The sequence below is a fragment of the Pelodiscus sinensis genome, chromosome 21 (assembly GCF_049634645.1).
Source record: "Pelodiscus sinensis isolate JC-2024 chromosome 21, ASM4963464v1, whole genome shotgun sequence".
NCBI classification, from domain to species: domain Eukaryota; kingdom Metazoa; phylum Chordata; order Testudines; family Trionychidae; genus Pelodiscus; species Pelodiscus sinensis.
Window position 1 is genome coordinate 4,243,066 of NC_134731.1, and position 24,157 is coordinate 4,267,222.

Genomic DNA, 24,157 nt, shown 5'->3' on the forward strand with positions numbered 1-24,157 from the left:
ATCTTGGTATTGGAGAATTACAGATGAGCCGGTCAGATTAGGCACCATATCAAAAAACAAGTTGGTTCAGAAATGTACCTACAGTATGTTACTTCCTGTCCCAACTCCTAAATTGTCATCTTGATTTTTGGCATGCACTCTGCATGGGACTGAATTAACACTTGTTGACAAATGCCTCCCGGGACGTTCCATCGGCTTGACGAAAATATGCTTATGATGATGAATATGACCTAATTGGAATATGCTTTATGCAAACTGCTTCTTGTTAGGGTATCGTTACAATCTGCTGAACGTGTACGTTCTGTTCGTGTGCGTGGATCAGTCCTGCAGTCGGAGTTAGAAATACGGAGCATAAACCTGTGTTGTTAGAGTAGTCGTGCGCGGTGAGGGCCTTTAATGGTGCTTCAGGATCTTGATGGCTCATTTGGCAAGAAAACAATGAATTGTAAATGGGCTTGTTGTTCCTGTAAGCAAGGGCTATGGTTGGTCCTACCAAGACATGTGGAATGCCATGAGCCGGGATGCTCCCGACCAGTCGTACACGTGAGTGAATGCTGTGTTCTCTAGGCCATTATCTATCCTGTCTGTAGAGTGACCTGTCCACCAGTCCATGGCTTCCTCGGAACTTGGCCCTCGGTTCAGCCATCAACCACAGAGAAGCAGACGCATGAATTTTTGAAGGGTGTGAACGGATCACTATCGAATGGACGCTGGTTTCAAGGCTCACTGCTTAGATGGTCATCTGCCCCTTGCATATACAACTCACTGGGAAGTAAGATTGGATAAGATTTCTTTGATTTTCTTTGTTCAAAGACAGGGCACAATTTCACACCACTGAGAGCAATCGGACACATGTAAAGGATCTCCCCTCTCATGAAAGGCCAGGGGTCAGCCTATTCTATAGCGTGGTCCTCATATGTAGGCTGCATCAAAGTCTAGCAGAATCCTTCGGCATAATGTCTCTACGAGATGCCTTTCCTATTCATCCACCAGCTAACGTTTTCATCCGGGATCATCCTATCACATCTCCATTATTGCAACACCCTTTTGTGGCATTGACATGCGCAGTCTGGCTGTGCTTCTATCCATTCAGTTTATGCTACAAGGATTGTTTTCCCAGCCTGTTGCGTTGACCGTGTCGCCCTTCTCTTTGAATCCCTTCACTGGGCTCCTTCTAGTGCACCAAACATAAGCTGCTTGCCTTCGCTTTCAGGACCTGTCTCCACCCCTATCATCTCTTATTCGGTACTGAAATGTCAACGCCCACTTTCGGTTGGCCCCACCCCCCTCCCCGATGCAGCTGGCATCGTACACTTGTTCTGTTTTCAAACACGCATTGTGAGGGTTGGGAAGAGCTCCCTGTCAACAGCTGCAAAGCGAACACCATCGGTCGCCTCCTTCGAATCTCTCCTCTGATGCGACACCTACCAATTGACAAGGACTAGGCTTCTGGTGTGCTGAGAGCACTGTCATGCTGGCCCATATTGTCTCATTGTTTCCATCAATTTCCACCAGCTGCCCTTCTGAAACCATCTGGTGCGTCATATTTGTTTGCTCTTTGAAGCAGAGGTCCATCTTTTATTGTGTGTCTGTTCAGCACCTCGCACGGCAGCTCTGGGGTGCTGCGGGTAATACACATTACAAAGAATTATAACCCGCCTTACCGCCTTTGGCATTAAAATATATGGAAGGACTCGCTTGAGGAAGACTTTGTGCACCTGTCTGCTTTGGGAAGTCCTTTCTTTCATCGATCTGGCAATCGCAGTCATCCAGACAGAAAAAACCAGACAGGCATGATCTCATGATTTCACTGTAAACTACTTTCCCTTTACACTTCCTTCCCCTTCCAAAACAAAACTGATTTCTTTCAACAAACAGGAAAACATGCTCTGGACATGTCCTTCCCTGGAGTCTTTCGGTTCCAATGCAAAGCAAATTAGCTGAGATGAGCTGATCTAAGCAGAACATAGGGCCATCGGACATGTTTTATGCTTGAATGAACACTGCTATTTGCTACGTGGGAGTACGAGCTTTGCAAAACGCCTCCTTACACGCTGCTTAAACACAGTGGCTGTGTCTACATTGGCGCGATCTTGCGCCAAAGCGGCCGCTTTTGCGCAAAAACATGCTGCCTGTCTACACTGGCGGGGAGTTCTTGTGCAAGAACACTGACGTTCTAATGTGTGAAATCAGTGCTTCTTGTGCAAGAACTATGATGCTCCCGCTCAGGAATAAGCCCTTTTGCGCAACTGTTCTTGTGCAAGAGGCCAGTGTAGACAGGCAACATGAATTTCTTGCGCAAGAAAGCCCGATGGCTAAAATGGCTATCGGAGCTTTCTTGTGCAAGAGAGCATCTACGCTGGCACGGATGCTCTTGTGCAAAAGCCCATCTCTTGTGCAACGGCACATGCCAGTGTAGACGTTCTCTTGCGCAATACTTTAACACAAAAACTCTTGCGTTAAAGAGTATTTGCACGAGATCATGCCAATGTAGACGTAGCCAGCAAAGTGGAGAATTCACAAGTTTATCTGTGGGAGCAGAAATGCCTTAAGAAACAGATTTACAGGTGACTGGGTCAGATGTTGCTACAGCTCTTTGGAAATTCCTTGTAATCTTCCCTCCCTGAAATCATAACCTTTCTTTCCATTGCTTATCGTTCTCCTTTCCTGTCTTTCTTCTCTTTAGTCTCTCTGCCCCCTCCCTTGTTCCTTAAATCTCCTCTCAGACACAGGTGCAGTGAAAGAAAATCCTCTGAGATGCGGGAAAGAAATCCAGTGAGAGGGACTGAGACAAGATTGTAGGGAGTGTGGGAACTGAGATGTTGACGAGCTCAAGGTGGGAACAGCGGCCCAGATCCCAAAAGGCATTTAAGCAACTAACTCCCATTAATTCCACTGGGAATAAGACACTTTTGAAGAGCTGAGCCAATGTATGTTGGACTCTATAGAACCCGCCAACAATCACAGGCAAGAAAATAACTGGCAACTAACCATTAAAGGCCCTCAATTAAATATAAAGAGTGTGTGGTATTTCTTGGAACAGGTGACCCTGGGCATGGGGCCAAATTTCCTTAGTGGGAGGGATGAAGTCAAAGTAGGGATGTGTAAGGGGCAGGGCTGAGTTCTTTGCACTCGTTGCTGGTGAGCACTCCAGGGAGAAGCTGCGTGTCAGGTAATGTCTTTTCATAACAAGCCACTTTTGTTAAAAGCTTAATACCTAGCTACCAGGGAAGGAGCAAACACTGCAAATATTTACTAAGCAACAGCCGTTTGTTTTCTCAGGCAAGGAAGAATGCTCCTGCGGGAATAGCTTTCCTCCTCGTGTTTAATATTTGTATGCAGTGGAAGCTGCTTATATTGAAATCCAACAGGGCCAAACTCCACTTAGAGAGAAGTTGAATGAAATGCCTGGATAGTTCTAAGAGCGGGGGCTGGGGAGTGGGTGGTCTCAGATAGAATGACGTCTCCCTTTACAGTTGTTCTGTGTTCACAAATGGCTTCCTCTGAGCCAGCGGTTCCCGTCATAGTACAATTTGCAACGATCAAGCTGTGCTTTGCGGGGTGGTTCCTACCCACTCAAGTGAACGGTGCCATGCTTCAAAGTCAAGCCGTTGATATTTAGTTCGGTAATATTTACATAAGCACAGGCTGGGAGTTGTGTTTAAATACATTTCCAACAGCTGAGGGGGAAAAACCCTGGGCAAGGCTGTTTTCTAAGCTGCCCTTCCTAATCCTGGGCAATGAGAGCAGTTTTCAGGTATCTAAAAGGGTGTCATGAAGAGGAGGGAGAAACCTTGTTCATCTTGGCCTCCGAGGATAGAACAAGAAGCAATGGGCTTAAACTGCAGCAAGGGAGGTTTAGGTTGGACATTAGGAAAAAGTTCCTAACTGTCAGGGTAGTCAAACACTGGTGTAAATTGCCCAGGGAGGTTGTGGAATCCCCATCTCTGGAGATATTTAAGAGTAGGTTGGATAAATGTCTATCAGGGATGGTCTAGACAGTACTTGGTCCTGCCACGAGGGCAGGGGGCCGGACTCGATGACCTCTCGAGGTCCCTTCCAGTCCCAGTATTCTATGATGAGAACAGCTGATAACTTATGGACCACTCTGCAAGGGAGAGAATTCCATAGGTGGAGCAGCTGTTTTCTGTGTGTGCGTTTTCCAAGGGGTTTTGCTATTTTTTTTGCATGAATTTAGGGCCCTTTGTTGGTCAGGTGTCACTCGATCCCCTGTTACTTATTCTCCAACTGCGGCCATAATCTGTTTGCGACGTGCGCACTCAGAATTAATGAGCAGAGGGTTGGACCCTTGCCAACAGTCGCAGGGCACCAGCAGAGACGCCAGCTTCCTGTGATGCATATTGCACACCTGGGCCAATCTGCCAATCTATCTGCTGGGAATATGAACTAACCGCATCATGTAAATCATGCCTCTGTACCTGTTTGTTCATGGGAGCTCTATGTAAACACGAGCTTCGTTCGTGAGAGTCCTACACGCTTGGCAAATATTGACTCAGCCATGGGCTAAGTGAGTCAAAGGGCCTTTTGGGCTGGCCATTCCAGGGCCCTATTGCTTGCAAATGGACAGAGAACACTTTACCCCGTATCCTAGATGGCAATGGCTCCTTCGTTATCTGTTCCATACTTGTCTAGCCCTACCTTCACCTCCCTTACACCCCTTGCTTCCCTTCCAACCCCAAAGCATTGCTTTGCCTCTGGTGTCCACTCCTGACCTCGTATCTGTGGTCAGGTTGCTGCTCCAGACCCCTGGATCTGCCTTCCCCCTGCTAGACACCAAGCGCCCCTGCTCCAAGGGACACTTGAAACTGTACTTGTGTGAAATTCAGAACCAAACACTGCACTTCCCTTTGTTCCGGGTCATACCTGCCGCCCAGGCCTTACTGCGGGGGGGCCATGCCTCCTGCCAGCTACGCAGACAAGCGCTAGCTCTACTCCAGCTGGTGCGCTGAAAATGTCACTGTAGAATTGTGGCACGAGTTCGTCATTAAAGGACGTACCGGGGCAGGCAAGTTCCATTGCCAGGGGCTAGCCAATTCCACAAAGTCCATATGGCTGTTTATTTTTTGGCGCACTAGCTGGAGTCAGTCTACACGAGCCAAGAAGCACATGACCTATCAACGGCCATGCAGACATACTCGAGTCTAGGCTAGCCGGGTGTCAGAGTGGTTAACAGTCCGCACGGCGGTGCAGGAGGGTCAAGTCAGGCTCCCTGCCTTCCCTAGCTCCATGCTGAAAGGGGCCAGTATGTTCCAGCAGGCCCTAGGCAGAGGGGCAATCAGGGAAGTTTTGCACACTGCCCCCCTTCCCCCGCCCCGAGCACTTGCTCCGCAGCTTCCACTAGCTGAGAACCATGACCAGTGGGAGCAGGAGGGATGGCGCGCAGAACTGCCTGGCCCCCCGTTTGCCTTGGAGCCAGACATGCTGACCACTTCCAGAAGCCACATGGAGCCAGGCCAGGCAACGTTACTCTCACTGCTCCACCAACCAGTGTTGCATAAATTGCTGGTTTCGTCCCCTTGGAGGCTAGTCTGATTTACCCCAAGAAGAGAGTCACACTTTCAGGCTGGGTCCAACTCAAGTTTATTGGTTGCAAGCAATGGTCAGCCAAGGAGCTATTGCTCAAAGCAAAGCTGACCCTGAGCGTTGGCTAAGCATCCTTTTTTATACTTTCTTTAACTTTCTTATCTAACTTGGCACATCTTGATTTGTTACCTTAGCTTCGTGTTGCCGCGTTATTGGTTAGCATATTTCAACTCTATTCCATTCAGTAACAACCACCAGTATAGCTTACTTAAGCAATAGCAATTAGCAAATTTCCCTAACTCAAGTAATACGTGTAATCCAGTCCTTGAGAAATGGGTCTAAACGGCTAGTTCCCCTTTTTACTACAGCTTCTAAAACATGCTCAATTAGCTAAATGATATGTGCTGTTTCAAGCTTAAGTAATGGAAGGGGGAAGAAGCACACATAGTCTTTACTATATTTTACTACAATTCCCTCCTCAAGATGCTTTCTTCGAATTATACTTAATCTGTTTCAGCCATTGCTAGTTTCTGGTAATGTACATTTCACGTTTTACAACTGACTGCACAGTCCGCTGTACAAGAGCTATAAGACACGGTGCTGGACAAGGCAATAAGCATAACATTATCATAACAAAACAGAACTAAACAGGAATGTGTACCAACATAGCACAATAAGATTCGTGTTCATGTTCTTCTTACTAATTTTCAGTTTTAGTCTTTTTGTAGTCAGAAATCTTTGGGCTTTGGCGGTGTCCTAGAAGCTGAGTTTTCCTCTTTTTCTTTGCATGCAGGGGAGAGGTTACTAGCACATCACCCTGTAATATTTTATTTTGGTTCTTCTGGTATCCAACAGGTGGGAAAGCAGGACCAGAAGAGAGAGGCTTATCAGCAGTCGGGGTAGGATCATTTTGAGATGGAGGGATCTTTTTGCAGTGAGAAGCCTTGGCCAACAGTCAGTTCTTGGTACTTCACAGCAGTGTTGGTGGTTAGCAAAACTTGGTAAAGGTCTTTCTAGAGTGGTCTTTCGCTGATGGACATAAGAGTATTCTCTGAGCCAAAAGCCAGCTAGCTTTTTTAGAACCAAGGTTATTTCCTAGGAATGAAGCACACCGTAAAAACAATCCCGCGCGGTTGTTTGACACCGGCCTTATCAAAGTGAGGCCTTTTTTGGCATGTGGTTGCCAGGGGAACCAGGGTCACAGTAACTGCTGTAGCATATGCTTCTCAGGCTGACTTAATGATTTGAGTTTGTCAGTCCTCAGCAAGATACCATGGACTGCCTCAGTTTACTCCTATAGTTCTTTTCTCTTGACTTTGGGGTTCTTCTTAATCTACTAGGTTAAATACAACAATTTAAGGGGTTTTAATTTACTCTGGAAGTGCCGGTACAGCACTAACATTATTATAAATGTTAAAATCAAAACTCCTCACATAATTTGGCAAACACTATTCAAATCCATCCCCAAGATATTTCGTCGCCTTACTGGCGCTGCCCATGATTATAGGTTTGACCTCTACTGCCTGGTTGAGTGCTGCAGAGATAGGTGTTTGGCATGGTCCACGGTGTTTCCCCATCTGTGCGTACCTCAGACAGCCAGCCCCAATATATCTTTGGGCATTGGCCACCAACTTCTTGATCTTTGCCTGCAGGGCCAGTAAACCCTCCTCTGGTACTTACTTCCGCCGTGCCACTCAGCATCTCAGGCCACTTGATGAGGGACTGTTATGCACACAGACGGATATATAGAGGGGCAGGATGGAGTGATCTGTCTGGGTAGTCAAACACCAGTAGGTACCGTTCATTTGGACCAGCTCAATGTTCATTTGTTTCTCTGAGACAACCACATCAAACCTAGGCAGATTCGTCATGATGTTAAATGGGCAGATACATAAAATTTCCTTATCAAAGTGGGTGCAACAATCCCTGGGTATAGGGAGGCTCCCACACCTTCAGAATAAACAATGCTTCTTATTTTATCTATATGCCCCTGCTTTGGTACAGGCAGGGAAGTTACTATTCTGATCTGATCTGAGTGAGGAATCCCCAGAGAGGCCAAAAACGAATGGTTGTACTATGCCCTGTCCAGGTGGGCCTTTGGGTCCTCATGGATTCTTTCTTTCCCCACTCCCATGGGTAGGCACAGGGGAGATAATCTCCAGTCCAAACATCAGGTTAGGTCTAGTGAAGTAGACACAGAGCTGGACAGATCCTTCAAACTATTTAGGATCAATTGATTAGCTTGGCTGGTGTGTAGGCCTTCACGGGCACTGGATATTACTGCATTTACAAGCCTGGATTCTCATACAATTTCTGGGCTTTGACATAAGTGTTGCTGACAGAGTTTCCAGGCCCAAACCAATCTGCGATGGTATCTGCTAAGCCTTGTCATTGCCTACTCAGGCATTTGCCAATTTGATTAGCCAGTCTAGCACACAGCTGGTCTGTACCAGTGTGGAACATCATCAAGGTAAAGATCAGTGACAGTTGTCCTGGTTCTGGGACAGGGGCCTGTTCAGGGCATGATGCACAATTGGGAGGCTCTATTTTGTCCTTAAAGTCCTGGTTGATGATATCCAAATGAGGGCAAGTTAGCAGTGGCCATTCATTAAAGCAAAACCAAACCAGTCTGGTGGGAAGGGGCTAGTACCCATCTCCCATCCTTCTGTTCACGTGATGCACTCTTTGCTTCCTTCCAGTTCTTTTTGTTCACCTGTGGAGACATTGTTAACATTCTCCTAGCCTAAACAATTTTCTATACATATCATTTGCAATACGTATTACAATTAAGACACACAAGACAAACTTGGACAGAACACAAACTCATTATGTCATGACACAGAACCATGGTTTTTTTTGTTGTTGTTGTTTTTCTTCAACTGGCACCAGCGCTTTCTGATGATCTGAAAGACAAGAAAACATTTCTCCCCCATCGGGGTGACCTATTATAACTTAAAATACTGCCTAAGATCTGTTAGGGGAACCGGTTACAGCTAGTTCCTTACCACTTTCATGTGCGAGTGAGCTGCAACTTTCTGAGAACAAGAGCGCTTCATCGGTACTCGTGACCTTCCACTCCCTTGAATTACCTTAGAGTTGCTAGCCCTCCCCAACAATGGCATGGCTCAGTTTCCCTCTTGTATTGCAGACCGGGCTTTTTTTTTTTTTTTTTTTTTATCATCTTATGATCTGTCTTGATCCTGCTAAATGACTTTTCTTAATTACACAGATTTGTCTAGCATTAATTTGGTAAGGAGAGTGGGCTTTCCAATTAGCCCCCACACCTCCTAATTCTTTTCAGTATAAGGTTTTTATAACGTCCAGGCTGCAGCAGTTGATCTATGCTGCTGACTCTGGGGTGGATCACTTGCTCATGCTCTGTAAGGAGATTTATGTTGCAGAATGTGTCTCCTTGTTAGGGCAGATTTAGTTTTTAGTGATTACATCTTCACATTCAATTTCTACTGGTTGACATTTGGGTGGCTTTTAAGTTACCTTCCCCCACGCCCTCGAACTAATTATAACGGCGTGTGAGGGAAAGGTTTTAACTTTTTTTGTTCTCTTCTTCTTCTTTCTGGACGGCCCCTACTCATGTGTTGTGAAACATCCTTGGGTTGCCTGCGATTCCAGCCGGAGAGGCTGTCGTTATCTATTTGCTAAGAAGGGCTTGAGAATTTCCTGAAGTTGCTTGGATTCGATCCTTGCTCAAAGCTCGCACTCTCTTTTTAATCGCATAGCCTAAGAAGGTGACCTTTGGCTGGGGCTTTTTCTTGTGAGACTTTATATCTCCTTTTTTCCTAGGGCATCCAACAGGGACTCCATTGCCCTTTTCTAGTTTTCTAAGTCTTTCTGCAATGTGATCACAAAGACATGGGGAGCTGATACAAAACCCTGGGGCAACACAGTCCACAACAACTGAGTTTTGTCATGGGTATGTGGGTCCTCCCACTCAAAGGCAAATAGTTTCTAACTGTCTTTATGCAAAAGGATAGAGAAGAAAGCATCTTTTAAATCTAACACTGAGAACACCTTTGCATCTGCCAGAACTTGTGTTACAATGGTGTGTGGATTTGGGACCATAAGGTGATCCACAAGAACCTTCTTATTTACAGCCTTCAGGTCCCGCACTAATCTATACGAGGTGCCATCTGCTTTGCGTACTCCTAAAACCGGGGTGTTAAAAGGGGAAGAGCCCCGTTTCACTGGCAGCTGCACTACAATCCGATCACCACGGAAGAAAATTTCAGCCTGCAGCTTAGTTAGCATATCTCGCCCTAGTTAGGCAACTGGGCATGCAGATGAAACTACAAAGGCATGCTCCAGCATATTACCTCTAATCTTCGTGAGGAGGGGCTTACATACAGGTAGCTTGCTTCGCCTTCTTCCTTCCCCTCCTCATGTTGCTCCACCATGGGAGTTTTTCTACGCCTGCCTTGAGTCAGATCAACTTCACTACTAGAATCATTTAAAACCTTGGGGCACGCTCTCTTGCCTCCCGTGGCCTTAGTTTTTGCTATCATAACTCTACAAGCTCCTATACTACACTTCAGCAGCCACGCAGGTCGCCTCTGCATGTGATTCAACCAACAATTAATATATGGGAACTAATCTCAGTGCCTACCTCGAGTAACAATACTATGCACAGAGGCAACTAGATTTACATTAAAAGACTCTGTATCTAGCCAGCCTATCCCAAAGGTTGGCCACTCTAGCTGACAGAATTTGATTAAATAATCCTTTGTCATTTTAATCCCAAAATCACCCTTAAATTTGCTGAAATTGCGCAACATGCATCCCAATGGGGTTACGGAGTTTTCTACCCGGGAGCGACCTGGACTCATGTCTATATATTTATTACACACACACACAATCAACACGCTTTTACCACGGCTCCGCATGTCGATAGAATGACACCACACCAGCTTTTAGCGTCCGAACTCAGAGAGGGTCCAGCGCTTGGCTGCCTCACTAGAGACACCGGTGTGCCCTTGTGGAACCGTGACACTTAAGACAGGTCTATCAGACAGCAACAAATATAGACAAACAGGGGGCTTGGAGACTCACTGGGTCACGAGGTTCGGCTGACCCCCCTTGCAATCAAGAAATCCTGGTTCTCGGGTTTCCCCTTGCAGGATTCTTGGGGCGGCTGGAGTCAGCTTAAGTCTCAGACCTGGTCAGCGACAGTCATTCTTACACACAAACTTTTAGTTTAACAATTTAGGTTTCTAACAAATCATTAATATCAAGAACAGAAGTACTCCTACTAAAAACAAAAGCAATCCCCTGGGGTTTTTCTAACTCCTCATAATTTCCCTACGCAACCCACTGGTTCGTGGTGTTCCTTCTGGGGCTTACAGAGGTTTTTACCATTTGGGTGCGACCCAATTCCACAATATTGTGTTCTTTCCAATGTTCAGACCTATGTGCTGAACGCAACGCCCCCGGGGGACAAACAAATACTCAGACCTCTGTGCTGAGTGCAAACTTACAGATCAATATCTACAAGAACACAGGAATAGGTATACTCACTCCGTCTATACCCCGGCGCCTTCCTCTTTTCTTCGGACCTGACAGCCTCGTGTGACTCATTCAATAGAGACTCCTTTAACTTTCCGGATGTCCCGACTCACGCTTTCGGTGCCGTGACGGACTCAAACAGTCCGGTGCGCACTTCACGGTCACCTACAGCGAATCTTGTCGTCCGACTCCGGAGTAGTCCAAGGGAGGTCCCATCTGGGTCGCCAATTTGTTGCATAAATTGCTGGTTTCGTCCCCTTGGAGGCTAGTCTGATTTACCCCAAGAAGAGAGTCACACTTTCAGGCTGGGTCCAACTCAAGTTTATTGGTTGCAAGCAATGGTCAGCCAAGGAGCTATTGCTCAAAGCAAAGCTGACCCTGAGCGTTGGCTAAGCATCCTTTTTTATACTTTCTTTAACTTTCTTATCTAACTTGGCACATCTTGATTTGTTACCTTAGCTTCGTGTTGCCGCGTTATTGGTTAGCATATTTCAACTCTATTCCATTCAGTAACAACCACCAGTATAGCTTACTTAAGCAATAGCAATTAGCAAATTTCCCTAACTCAAGTAATACGTGTAATCCAGTCCTTGAGAAATGGGTCTAAACGGCTAGTTCCCCTTTTTACTACAGCTTCTAAAACATGCTCAATTAGCTAAATGATATGTGCTGTTTCAAGCTTAAGTAATGGAAGGGGGAAGAAGCACACATAGTCTTTACTATATTTTACTACACCAGGAGCCACCTCAGGTAAGCGCCGCTTGGCTGATGCCCCTGCTGGAGCCTGCACCTTACCTCCCCTCCAACACCCAGCCCCCCTGCACAAACCCTAAGCCTCCTCCCAAACTCCTTCCCAGAGCATGCACCCGCTTCTATACCCCAAGCACCAGCCCTGAGCTCCCTCCTGCACCACAAACCCCTCATCCCCAGCCCTATGCCAGAGCTTTCACTCCCTCCTGTACCCCAGCCTTCTGCCCTAGCTCAGTGACACAGTGAGGGGAGAGGATAGTGAGTGACGGTGGGGCCTTAGAGAGGGTAAGATAGGGTGTTCGGGTTTGTGCACTCCTCTAGTCCTTTAGGGAGCCAAGGCAGGGACTTGCTACCTCTGGCACAGCTCACAGCTGCACAGCCCCAGGTGGGTACAATTAGAGCTCCAAGGGCTTGCTTTTCAGCAGTGCTTGGCCTTCACAGCCCCACATAAAGTCATGGGCTCAAGCCCCTTGAAAAAGCAGAATGGGCTGCAGGAGCCACTGACAAATGGATAAAAGCCAGGATTATGGACCAGTGCCTGGTCATGTATGACAGGGACATGTACCTGCCGCTGTACTGCACCCACTTGGACACTGCCCCCAGTCCCTGCCTGCATCCTGCGCTGCGCTTGCTCACTGGGGACTGTCCTAATGTGCCCAGCTCAACTCTCCATCCACCCCACACGGCACCCTCGCCCTGCACTGCACCTGCCTATGTGTGACAACTCACCTAACACAGTGCTCATACTGCCAGGGATCCATGGCCAGAATCCTCCACCAGCTCCGTGTGCTTGCGGGACATCTGGGTCCTTCCATGCACTGGGGCTACATCTACACTGCAGACTTTTTGCGCAAGAAGGGCCGTTCTTGTGCAAAAACTTGCAGAGCGTCTACACTGCACCCGTGTTCTTGTGCAAGTAAATTTAGTCAAGCAGTGGAACAGGGCTTCTTGCCCAAGAGTTATTCCTCTCCTCAGGAGGAATAAGCCCTCTTGCGCAAGAAGGCAGTGTGGATGGGCAACGGGGCCCTCCGAGCTTTCTTGCACAAGAGACCGTCCATACCACCATGGACACTCTTGTGCAAAAGCACGTGGCTGTGTGGACGCACTCTGGCACAGGAATTTTTGTGCAAGAACTTTTCCCCAAAACAGTTCTTGTGCAGCCAGTGTAGACATAACCTGGGTGTGTGTGGGGGGGAAGCAGCTAGGAGACTCCCCTGGGGGCCCCTCCATTCTCTCTGCATGGGGGGGCTGACTCCCCTGGGGGCCCCTCCATTCTCTCTGTGGGGGGGGGCTGACTCCCCTGGGGGCCCCTCCATTCTCTCTGTGGGGGGGGGCTGACTCCCCTGGGGGGCCCCTCCATTCTCTCTGTGGGGGGGGCTGGCTCCCCTGGGGGCCCCTCCATTCTCTCTGTGGGGGGGGCTGTCTCCCCTGGGGGCCCCTCCATTCTCTCGGGGGGGCTGTCTCCCTTGGGGGCCCCTCCATTCTCTCTGTGGGGGGGGCTGTCTCCCTTGGGGGCCCCTCCATTCTCTCTGTGGGGGGGGCTGACTCCCCTGGGGGCCCCTCCATTCTCTCTGTGGGGGGGGGCTGACTCCCCTGGGGGCCCCTCCATTCTCTCTGTAGGGGGGGGCTGACTCCCCTGGGGGCCCCTCCATTCTCTCTGTGGGGGGGGCTGTCTCCCTTGGGGGCCCCTCCATTCTCTCTGTGGAGGGGGGCTGACTCCCCTGGGGGCCCCTCCATTCTCTCTGTGGAGGGGGGCTGACTCCCCTGGGGGCCCCTCCATTCTCTCTGTATGGGGGGGGCTGACTCCCCTGGGGGCCCCTCCCTTCTCTCTGTATGGGGGGGGGCTGACTCCCCTGGGGGCCCCTCCATTCTCTCTGTGGGGGGGCCTGACTCCTCCAGGACGCTTCCATTGTGTCCATAGGGGAGGGGTCCCCCTAGCGGGAGCGGAAGTACGGTTGCCAGATGGCCGGAAGGCGGAAGTGTCGGGGGGCGGGGCAGTCGGGAGGGTTGCCTGGAGGCGGGGGGCGGGGCGGCGCGCGCCGGGTCCCAACTGACCGCGGGCCTCTCCCGCCAGCGCCATGGAGGGGCCGCAGCAGCTGGTGGCGCGAGCCCGGGCGGCCTTCGCCTCGGGCCGGTCCCGCTCGCTCCGCTTCCGCGCGCAGCAGCTGAGGGCGCTGGAGCGGCTGGTGCACGAGAGGCAGCGGGAGATCGCGGCGGCGCTGCAGGCGGATCTGGGCAAGGTACCGGGGGGGGCAGAAAACCTTCCCTGACGGGGCCCGACTGAGGAGACAGACCCCCCCGCCCCTCCCCCCCCGCCATGTCCCTTCTCTACCCCCCTCCCCCCCCGCCCTCTTCCCCTCCCCCATGTCCCCCCCCGCCATGTCTCCCCCTCCCCCTCCCCCCCGCTCCCCTTTCCCTCCCCCTCTGTCCCCCCCCGCCATGTCTCCCCCCTCCCCCTCCCCCCCGCTCCCCTTTCCCTCCCCCTCTGTCCCCCCCCGCCATGTCTCCCCCTCCCCCCCGCTCCCCTTTCCCTCCCCCTCTGTCCCCCCCCGCCATGTCCCCCTCCCCCCGCCCCCTTCCCCTTCCCCTGTGTCCCCCCCGCCATGTCCCCCCCGCCCCCTTCCCCTCCCCCATGTCTCTTCTCCTCCCCCCGCTCCCCTTCTTCCCCCTCCATGTCCCCTCCCCAGTGTTTCTTCTCTCCCCCCACGTCCCCTTCTGCCAATGTTTCCCCTCCCCCATGTTTCTCCTCTCCCACGTTCTTCCCTCCCACCCCTGAGGGCCCAGCCTCGATTTTGTGCACTCCAGCCCTGTAAAGGGCTGGTGTTGGGAGGGGGGGCTGGAGCGCTAGTTTGGGCTCCCCATTGCTGAGTGGGACGGCCCTTCAGGGTCCCCACCCCTGCTCTTGGCAGTCACGGGGATATTTTGGCTGCAGCCTCGGCAGGGTCCCGTGTGCTGCGGGGATTTGTCATTCTGGAAACTTCCCCATTGGCTTCGCCCTGGTTGCACAAGACGTGTGCGCGTGCCAGCACTCCATGGTGGGACTGATCGTTGCTAGCAATTAGATGCCAGTTCATCTTCTGCCAGTTAGATTTGCCATGTTCTTGTTTTGTGCTCCTTTGTACATTGGCAAACAACAGGTTTAACCCAGTGGTTCTCAATGTGTGGTCTGCTGCTACTTTACAAGGTGGTTCATGGCTTGAACTCAGCTTTCTTCCCCTCCGCCCCCTTCTTCACCCTGCTCTGGGCAACCCGCACTAGTGCTTCAGTTTTGTGACTGCCCGGCTGGAGCACTAGCTCTAACTTGGGGGGAGAGGGGGTGAAGAAAGCCCCAACCTTCCCCGCCAGACCCCGGCTCCTGGAGAGAGGCAGAACAAGCAGCTCCATGTGCTGCCTCTTCTCCCCATCCCACTGGGGGGAGCAGCAGTGCGGGGATGTGATGTCTGGAGGCTTTCCCTGCTGTTCCCATTGGCCGTAGTTGGCCAGTGTGAGCAGTGGGAGGCTGTGCTTGGGAGCGATGGGGGCAAAGCCACGTAAGTGCCCCCCCTCATGCCCAGACCCTGCACCCCAATCCCCCTAACTCAGCCTGCTCCCACCAAGATCCTGCACCCCCAGTGTGATCCTGCACCCTCCCTCTTAGCCAGACTCCCAGTCCACTCCTACTCCTAGTCCATTCCTACAACCATCCTACCCCCAGTCCACTCCTGCACCCTCCCTTGCTCCTTCACTCTCCCTTCTGGCTGCACACTGCATATTCCCTTGCTCTTGTCCCCTTCCCCTGGCCAGACACCCTACTCTCAGTCTACTCCTGCACCCTACCTCCTGTCCTACAGCCCACCTCCTGCCCAGATCCTGCAGCCCCATCCCTCTCGCTGGCAGCTCTGTCCCAGCATACTGAGCTCCTCATTTTTGTCCCAACCCCAGAGCCTAGGGGCGGTCCACAAAATCCACTAACCTTGGAACCCCAGAAAAGTAAGTCTGGCCTACGGGAAGACCTGAACCTCAGTCCTCTCTGTCCCTCTCCCTCTCCTGGTGGGGCTAAAGCACCAGAGGAGTGAAGTGTCTCAGTTGGGACCACATCAATGAGGGTTGGGGATTTTTTGAGAGGTTTTGTGGGTTTGTTTTGTTTTTTGCTCGGGCATAATTATGTCATTAACGGCAAGTTTCCATTGCCAACGGGTGATTCACAGAAAGGTTTGTCCCGGACCAAAAAGTTTGAGAACCTCTGGTTTAACCTGTTAACCAGCCTGCCGCGGGCGGGGAGCTGCTGGAGCAGCCGCCTGCCTTCACTGCGGTGGGCTGCTCTGGCTAGGCAGGGTATGCCATGGTGGGGGAGCTGTTCCTGCTCTGCCAGGCAGGAGTGCCTCCTGCCCACAGCAAGTCTGGAAGGCTCGGCGGGGAGGGGCTTACAGCAATGTACTACAGGCAGGGGGGGCCTGTCCCGGCTGGAGCACCCACAGCACCTGGACTGGAGCAGGGCCCCAGTTAACCGGTTCCCCAGTAAGCATGACGGCAAGGCAGTGCTTACTGGGTATCCGGTTAATCCATAAAACCGCCCCTTCTTAATTACTGTTCACTTGCAGAGTGAATGCAATGCATTCAGTTACGAGATTATGGGAGTTCTGACAGAGATCGCTCTGATGGTGGACAAGCTTCCCACATGGGCCGCCCCTAAGCCTGTTGGAAAGAACATACTGACGCTGACAGATGAAGTCTACATCCACCATGAACCGTTGGGAGTGGTCCTGGTTATCGGAGCTTGGAACTACCCCTTTGTCCTGGTTATGCAGCCTTTAATAGGGGCCATTGCCGCAGGTATGGTATTATTCACAGGCCGTTCCGCATGATCATCCGTTCTCCCCTTAGTGTGTTACATGCCTAGGCAGGCAACACATTGTCCTGATTTTTATCTCTTAGGAAATGCTGTAGTGATCAAACCTTCAGAGATAAGTGAAAATACAGCAAAACTCTTAGCTGAGCTGCTGCCACAGTATATTGACAAGGTCAGTAAAACCCAACACACTGGCAGTTTTGTTGTTAATTTGTTTTGTAGTGTCTGGGGGGCTCTGATCAGTAGAGCCCTGCATGGGTACAAAATCTGTATCTACTTCTCATCCACAATCTGCTTGTGGACATTTGCAGGGGCGCTAGATATAAAGTTTGGATCTGCCTGCATCCACAGTCCACCAACATGATCTGTGGATAGCTTCAGGTTTGCAGTGCTCTACCAATCTATCACATCATGCTAGGTTGCTGTGCAAACACTGCAGTAATAAAGATGGTCTCTGCCCTGAAACGTTTGCAATCTACCTATATTATGAGAGTCTGCTGGGCCAACAGGGTGAAAGGGGAGCACAGAGCAACAGTGAGACTATTATGAGCAATAAGATAAACAGAGGGGAGTTTATGGAGCGATTAGAAGGAAAATAATGAAGTGGTTTGGCAAGGATCCATTAGGGAATGTTCATGCACTTAATGTATTGTGAAGCCAATGTATTGTTCCTGCATCTTAGGGAAAGAGTTATCTGTGGATCATTCCTCTTTGGGCCAGCTTCCCTGTAAAAAAAATTAATAGGAGCTTTTCTCTTGATGTCAACCTGACACATCTCATGAACCTGCTCTCTCCAAAAGTATCCAGATGCTGCAAACAGAAGTGCTGTGATGAGTCTGATAACACAGAGGGGACCCCAGCATTATTGTACACTGATTGCTATTGAAAAACCTTGCTCTGTTGAAACAAGATTATTTTGCAATCCTCTAGCACTGTAAAAGGAGAGCACCACTGTTTAGGACGGGTTGGGCAATAATTTCCACTGGCAGGCCACTTAATGAATTTTGGTATGCGGTAATGAGCCAGCTCCACCCCTGGAAGGAGCAGGGCTTGCATGGAAGAGACAGGGCTGGGGCCTAGCTTCTCCCCAGAGTTGTCTTGGACTGGAGGCTTTAAATTAAAAACACAGCAAAGGGCTGGGTAGTGCAGCGACCAAGAGCCACGAAGCATTTAAATAGGATCCTGCTGCCTCAGTCTCTACTTCAAAACTTGGTGGCACGGGCAGCAGGATATAAATAGAAAGTGGACAGATGCAGTCCATGGGCTGGGTCAAAGTGTTAGGCGGGCCAAATGGGCTACATCTTGCCCAGGCCAGGTTTGGGAGCACCAGGCCTGAGGAAACAGCAGTATTTCTGCAGCTTCTGTGCCAGTGACATTGAATCAAAATGTTGCAACCGCTCTTTGTTTGCAGTCATAGTTATTTGGGTGTAGAAACCTGTTTGTTCCTGGCTTTGCCTGGTGAACTAGTGGGTCTCTGAGCTCTCAACAACAGGGATAAAGGCCAATGTGCCTCTGGGCCTGTATGTCCTATCAAATCCCTCTTAGGGTAAGATTTGCTGCGTTGCTTGTGCTCTTTAAGGCAGGTTTTGATGCTCATATCCTAGCCCTGAGAGTACGTGCAGTGTCTGAGTGCTAAAATCTCCCTCGGGATAGAGTAAAAACTACCGATGTGATTAGATCCAGCTAAGAAACTTCTCCAGCTTCATTTTGGTGGGGAGCTGCCATGGGATCCTGAAACCTGCCAGCATTGGCACACTATGATAAGTGAGGGGCGGGCCCTTGGCAAGTGGTTCCCTGTTAGGCAGAGGGAGCAAGTTGGGGAGTGGCTTGAATGCCAGACATTTTGGAAACTTTGATTCCCAAACTCCTGCATTGCCGAGCTCGGTGCAGGGCTGGCAAGTGGTTTTTCCTCCTTTCCATGGAATTGAACCAAACCAGAAATTTCTGTCCCTTTCACAAGGGGAACTGTTACCAGCTTCTCATTCAGCAGGTTTGGTCTGTGACCCAGTTTGCATGAAGCTTTCCCCCTGACTGCTGCCACAGAGTGTTTCATTGTATGTCCTTTCTTACAGACAGTTCTGGCATCCCCTATTAAGATCATAGGACTGGCCATGTTGGATCTGACCCAAGGTCCACCCAGCTTCTTGTCCTCTGACAGTGGCCAGCACCAGTTGCTTCAGGAGATGCGAGACCCCTGTAATAAACAGCTGCATGCTAATCTCCCTACATGAGGTCTCATTCCGGTCGCTAATAGATTCACTTTAGATGTGCAGCATGAGGTTTCCTACCTGTTGTCCGTAGTGTTTGTGAAGCACAAATGCTTGCTTGACTCCGTGTGTCTGCCATTTTGAAGAAGGGGGGTGGGATGGGACTAGGCTCCTTCAGAACAGGCTCCTTCAGGCTCCTTCAGCTGGAATGGCAGGCAGTAAATGCCTTAGTGTAGTCCATGCCTTTCTAAAGGAACTCTAGGTATGTGGCTTTATCCAGCAAATTTTCCCCCACAGGCAGCGTCCACTCTTTAATGAGCACAGACAGCTGGCCCGTGAGGCCCAGCTGTGGTCTGCTGCAGGGAATCTCTGCAGTGCTGAAGGTAACCTCTGCGGTGCTGGTTAGACAATTGTTGAAGCCATGGAAATAAACCAGACTTCCCATCATGCTGCATTGTGTTGGGGTTTAACCGGCTGACTTATTCTGACATGTCAGTGAAAATACCCAATTTGGTTTCCTCTTGGCTTCTATAAGCTGGTACTGGTAACACTTGTCTCCTGTTGTTGAAGCAATTGGTGCTTTGCTTGCAGGAGTTGGGTGGGCTCTGGAGTGAACAGCTCACGGCAGGAATGGGGAGATCTTTTGCAATGTTGAAATTTCTAGGCAGATAGGCCAATTGGGATGGTGCCTGCATATGCAATCAATTTGCCATGCAACTGCAGCCAACTAGCGCTGTAACGTTACAAGCCTTTTGACATTGCACCAAAGTCAAGTCAGTTACACAAACCTCTTGCTTTTTCTGTCTGCATATGAAGGACCTGTACCCAGTTATTAATGGAGGAGTCCCAGAGACAACAGAGCTGCTCAAGCAGAGGTTCGATCACATCTTCTATACCGGGAATTCCCAAGTGGGCAAAATTGTCATGGAAGCAGCTGCCAAGCACCTCACCCCTGTCACGCTTGAACTAGGTGGAAAAAGTCCATGTTATATCGATAAGGACTGCGATATCGACATTGCCTGCAGGTGAGGTCATTCTCTAGGGAGTCAGCTGCTGAGTGTGGGCAGAAGGCCATGAGGCGTGTTGATGCCTCTCCCTGTTGGACATGTGGCTCTCTGGCTGCGGTGGTGGCTTATGACCAAACTGTCCTTTCATACACTGGTTTGTCTCTTTATTGGAGGGGTTGGATCTCACTTGACTCTCTCTTCTGCTTGAGTTTTGACAAACAGAAACAGAAGAATGACCCTTTTAGCATTGTTGGATCTATTAATTTTTTTCCCAAAGCGTTTATGTAAATAAAATAAATTAGCTGTAAACAGTTTGCTTAGACTTGACTGATCCCATTGGGCTAGAAGGTGACTTTAAAATAATGAGGTTTGTATAATTACAAGATGAGCCTGCAGGTGGATGCAGCAAACAGGGTGGAGGGGATCACAGGTAACAGCGAGACTGTTACAAACAGGTGAGTTTATGGAGGGGTCCAGGCAGAGCCCAGGCATGAAGGAATGTTCCAGGTAGTTAGTGTATTGTGAAATCAAGCAGCCAGTTAGCTTTTCCATTCAGTGTTCTGGACTGCATTTTCAGGAAAGGGTTCTCTGTGATACCATGTATAGGGTTGTTCCTTTTAGGGCCAGCTTCTCCGATAGAAATTAACAGGAGTTTTGCTTTGGACTTCAGCAATGACTTTATAACAGTGTTTCTCAAACTGTGCTCCATGGAGCCCCAGGGCTCCGCGAGACATCTCCAGGGACTCCACAAGGTTGACAAACTGGAAACATCGATAGGTACAGCACATACAATCAGTGGACCGCTGGGGCTCCGCATACGTTTTTACGCATGTAAAGGGCTCCAGAGCCCAAAAAGTTTGAGAACTGCTGCTTTAAAAGATGCAAAAATTAGTTTAGACCTTGATTAGTTTAGGCAGGATCGTGGCCACGGTTTGGGATTTTTGTTTGTATTATCCCATTCAGTTTCGCGGCCATCCTGCCGCATCTAGAACGGGTCCACAACCTATGGCTCTCAACTCAAGCTCAGCCTCTCCTTACCCCCTTCCCCGCATCGGGGAACCCTGCACTGGCGCTCCAGCCTCACGCCCCCCACAAGATTGGAGCCAGCACCAGCTTCCTGCCAGGAGTGGGGGAGAAAGCCCTGAGCCTCACTGTGCAATCAGGGAAGAAGTGGAGCCACAAATGGCTTACCCCTCCCCCAGCAGAGCAGTGCACAGATGCAATGGCTGGAGGCTTCTCCCACTGCTCCATTGGCCAGAATCCAGCTAGTGGAGCAGTGGGAAGCCATGCCGGGGACAGGGAACCTGAGAGCAGCGTGGGGCGCAAAAGCAAGTAAGTGCAGCCCTGCATCCCCAACCTGCTCCTGCCCTCTTCACCCGCCCCCTTGGCCAGATACCCACCTGCACTCTGCTCCTGCACCCCCTCCCCCACACCCACATCCTGTACCCCTATCCCATTCGCTGGCAGCCCTGTCCCACACACTGCACCCTTAATTTTTGGCCCTGCCCTAGAGCCTAGGGAGGCCCACAAAATCCACTAACCCTGGAACCCCAGAAGAGGTAATCTGGCCTAAGGCCTTGAATTTCAGTCCTCCCTGTCTCCCCTCCTCCCCCTCCCCCCCCCATGCATGAAGTGGAAACTTCAAGTTTGGCAGGTATATCCATGCAAAGATGGGCGTGTTACGTTACTATGTGGAGCACCAGTGCCTCCTAATTTGGAACAGACATTTTGAAATCTGGTTTTCTACTGCTCACTACTTCACAGAGCAGAGTCCCATCAAGTCATGACATCTGCCCTACATGAGGCTGGGGGAGTGTACTGCAGATGCTGTGCCCTGTGAATTATTGAGCAGTACAAAACCAGAAATAAACGTTAGCTTTTAAGGTGCTACAGGACTCCTGGCTGTGTCAATCATTGCAGCCACTGAAGGTTTTAATCCTGCTCAAAGTCTTGCTTTGACGTTCCCACATTTGGTGGGTGATCCCAGCTTTCCCAGACCTCCCAAATACATGCTGTGCTGCTCTTTAATCTTGTGAAATGAGACCCAAACCTGAGCCGTTTGTACAAACATGTACGGACAGTCTAGCTATGCAGAGACTTTGGAATGGTGCAGCCTGTAGATCTGATAGACTGAGAGCCAATGCTGATGCAGAATATTACAGAGAGATAGTAGCTGTACCTTGTTCAAGGCTATTGCTCTAATTCTTGACTGGTCTAACATCTTTCATTCAAGCAGAACGCAGTAGGGTTCGGCTGCTCTTGAATTGCTGGAGTTCATGCTGCAGTTGTTCTTCAGTATCTGCATACACCATTGGCTTCAGAATCCTTGTCGTATAGGACTGAAAGGGACCTCGAGAGGTCTTCTAGTCCAGTCCCCTGCCCTCATGGCAGGAATAAGCATCAGCCGGGGGAATCCTCTAACTCAGGGGTGGGCAATAATTTTTGATGGGGGGCCACTCTGAGATTTTGGTGAAGTGGTTCTTTGGAGGGAGTGCAGGGTCTGGGACGGAGGTTTGGGTAGGAGACGGGGGTGCAGGAGAGGGTGTGGGATCTGAGAGGGAGCTGTGACCTGGGGCAGAGGATTGGGTGCAGGGTCTGGGGGGGTATGGGTACAGGATCAGGAGGGAGTGTAAGGTCTGGGGAGAATTGTGACCTGAGGGAGGGGAGGTGCAGAAGGTTTGGTGGGGCAGGAAGGGGTGGTCTCCTGGGGCAGGGAAGTGGGGTGCCAGGTACAGGCCTAGAGGCACTTACCTAGGCAGCTCCCAGCCAGCAGCCCAGTGAGACCGTTGGGCAGGCTCCCTGCCTGCCACAGCCCCAGACTGCTCGAAAACGTCTGGCTGCTCCATCTTGCTCTCTGCACTGAACACACAAGGGGCTTCGCATGCTGACCCCACCCCCCGCGCAATCTCTCAGCTCCCATTGGCAGCCAGACGCTTTGAGGGGTCTGGGGCTGCTCCGTGCCTGAGGGTCCTGATGGAGCGGCCACAAACTGGATTGAAAGGCTTGGTGGGCTGCATCTTGCCCGCCCCTGCTCTAAATATTAATGGGGATCGCACTGAGATTGGTTTATCTGCATTTCAAAATTCGTTCAGATCACTAGGAGAGGGGGTCGTCTCTGGCAAGAAATGTCCCTTATTTCCCCTACACGAGTCATCCTCTTGCAGGGAGCTGTGTTCCCAGGAGATGCTGAGCATCAAGCCAGTATCCCTTCCGAATGGCTTCAAGTGGGTGTGGGGCATCAGTAGGGCCCCATGCAGAGATGGATCATCTTGTCTGTAAAACCCTAGTGAATGGAGCTAAATCCTGTTCTCCCATCCTCAGACGGGTAACATGGGGGAAGTATATGAACTGTGGTCAGACCTGCATCGCCCCCGATTACATCCTCTGTGAGCAATCCATCCAGAACAAAGTAGTGGAGAATATCAAAAAGACTCTAAAGGTGAGTGTTTGGTGAGTCCTGCTTAGCCCATCTAAGCTGCTTGCGCTGTCATTTTAGCTGTGTTTTGCCCCCGCATTTCACGTAAATATAAACCCATATTTCAGGTTCCTGAAGGTAGCGGCTGTGTTCTTTGGAATGTTTGTAAAGCACTAAACTCTTAACGCCCTTGTCATAATCAACACTAGGTATGGAACTCACTCTGTGATACGGCCCCCGCTCGGTGTTGATTGTTTGCCCATGCCGGTAGAATTTCAGATCTGTGCTGTGCAAGTGTTGCTGGAGTGCTCACATTCACCCCCCCCCACCTCCCAGAGAGCACATTGCTACATTTCAAGGCTGACAGGCCACTTCCAAGGCTGAGAAATGGCCTCATCTGAGTAATGCCAGGATTTGCAGCCTCCACAGCAGTCCAGTTGATGTCTGTGCTGACCCTGGCCAAGGGGGATAGGTGCCAGATTACTGATCAGACATTTCCAGTTTTTAAACCCCATCCCCTTTTCTTTTTTTTTTACAGGAATTCCATGGGGAAGATATAAAAAAATCTCCGGATTATGAAAGGATCGTCAATAAGCACCACTTTAAAAGACTCATAAGGCTGCTGGATGGACAGAAGATAGCGTTCGGAGGAGAGACTGATGAGGCTACATGCTTTATCGGTATTCCTTCAACATTTGCTCGGGACAAGAGGGTGATGTCATGATCCTTATGCCAGCTAGCGTCCTCTCCTCACAGCAGCTCAGAGTTGTCAGACTTCTGGCTTGTTTAGCCTGTTTAATCCAGTGGGTGCACATGATTAAAATAAAAAGTGATCAGGGAGAAATATCTCTGCTCCTCCTGCTGCCTAATGTTCCTAGGGGAGAGGCGT

General features: G+C 50.2%; 1 protein-coding gene across 2 annotated transcripts in view; it reads left to right on the top strand.

Annotated features, from left to right (window-relative positions):
* Nucleotides 1–3,087: 3,087 nt before the first annotated feature.
* ALDH3A2 (aldehyde dehydrogenase 3 family member A2) overlaps nucleotides 3,088–24,157 on the top strand; it is a 28,931-nt gene continuing 7,861 nt past the window's right edge. Inside the window, exons 1-7 of one of the 2 annotated variants that reach the window (XM_075904652.1) lie at nucleotides 3,088–3,172; nucleotides 13,886–14,051; nucleotides 16,392–16,623; nucleotides 16,726–16,811; nucleotides 19,663–19,871; nucleotides 23,175–23,292; nucleotides 23,807–23,948. In XM_075904652.1, coding sequence (XP_075760767.1) covers nucleotides 13,890–14,051; nucleotides 16,392–16,623; nucleotides 16,726–16,811; nucleotides 19,663–19,871; nucleotides 23,175–23,292; nucleotides 23,807–23,948 — 949 coding nt within the window. In that variant the 5' untranslated portion in view covers nucleotides 3,088–3,172; nucleotides 13,886–13,889. Of the gene's footprint in view, nucleotides 3,173–13,806; nucleotides 14,052–16,391; nucleotides 16,624–16,725; nucleotides 16,812–19,662; nucleotides 19,872–23,174; nucleotides 23,293–23,806; nucleotides 23,949–24,157 lie in introns of those variants that run through there. The other variant, XM_075904653.1, reaches the window with a different exon arrangement.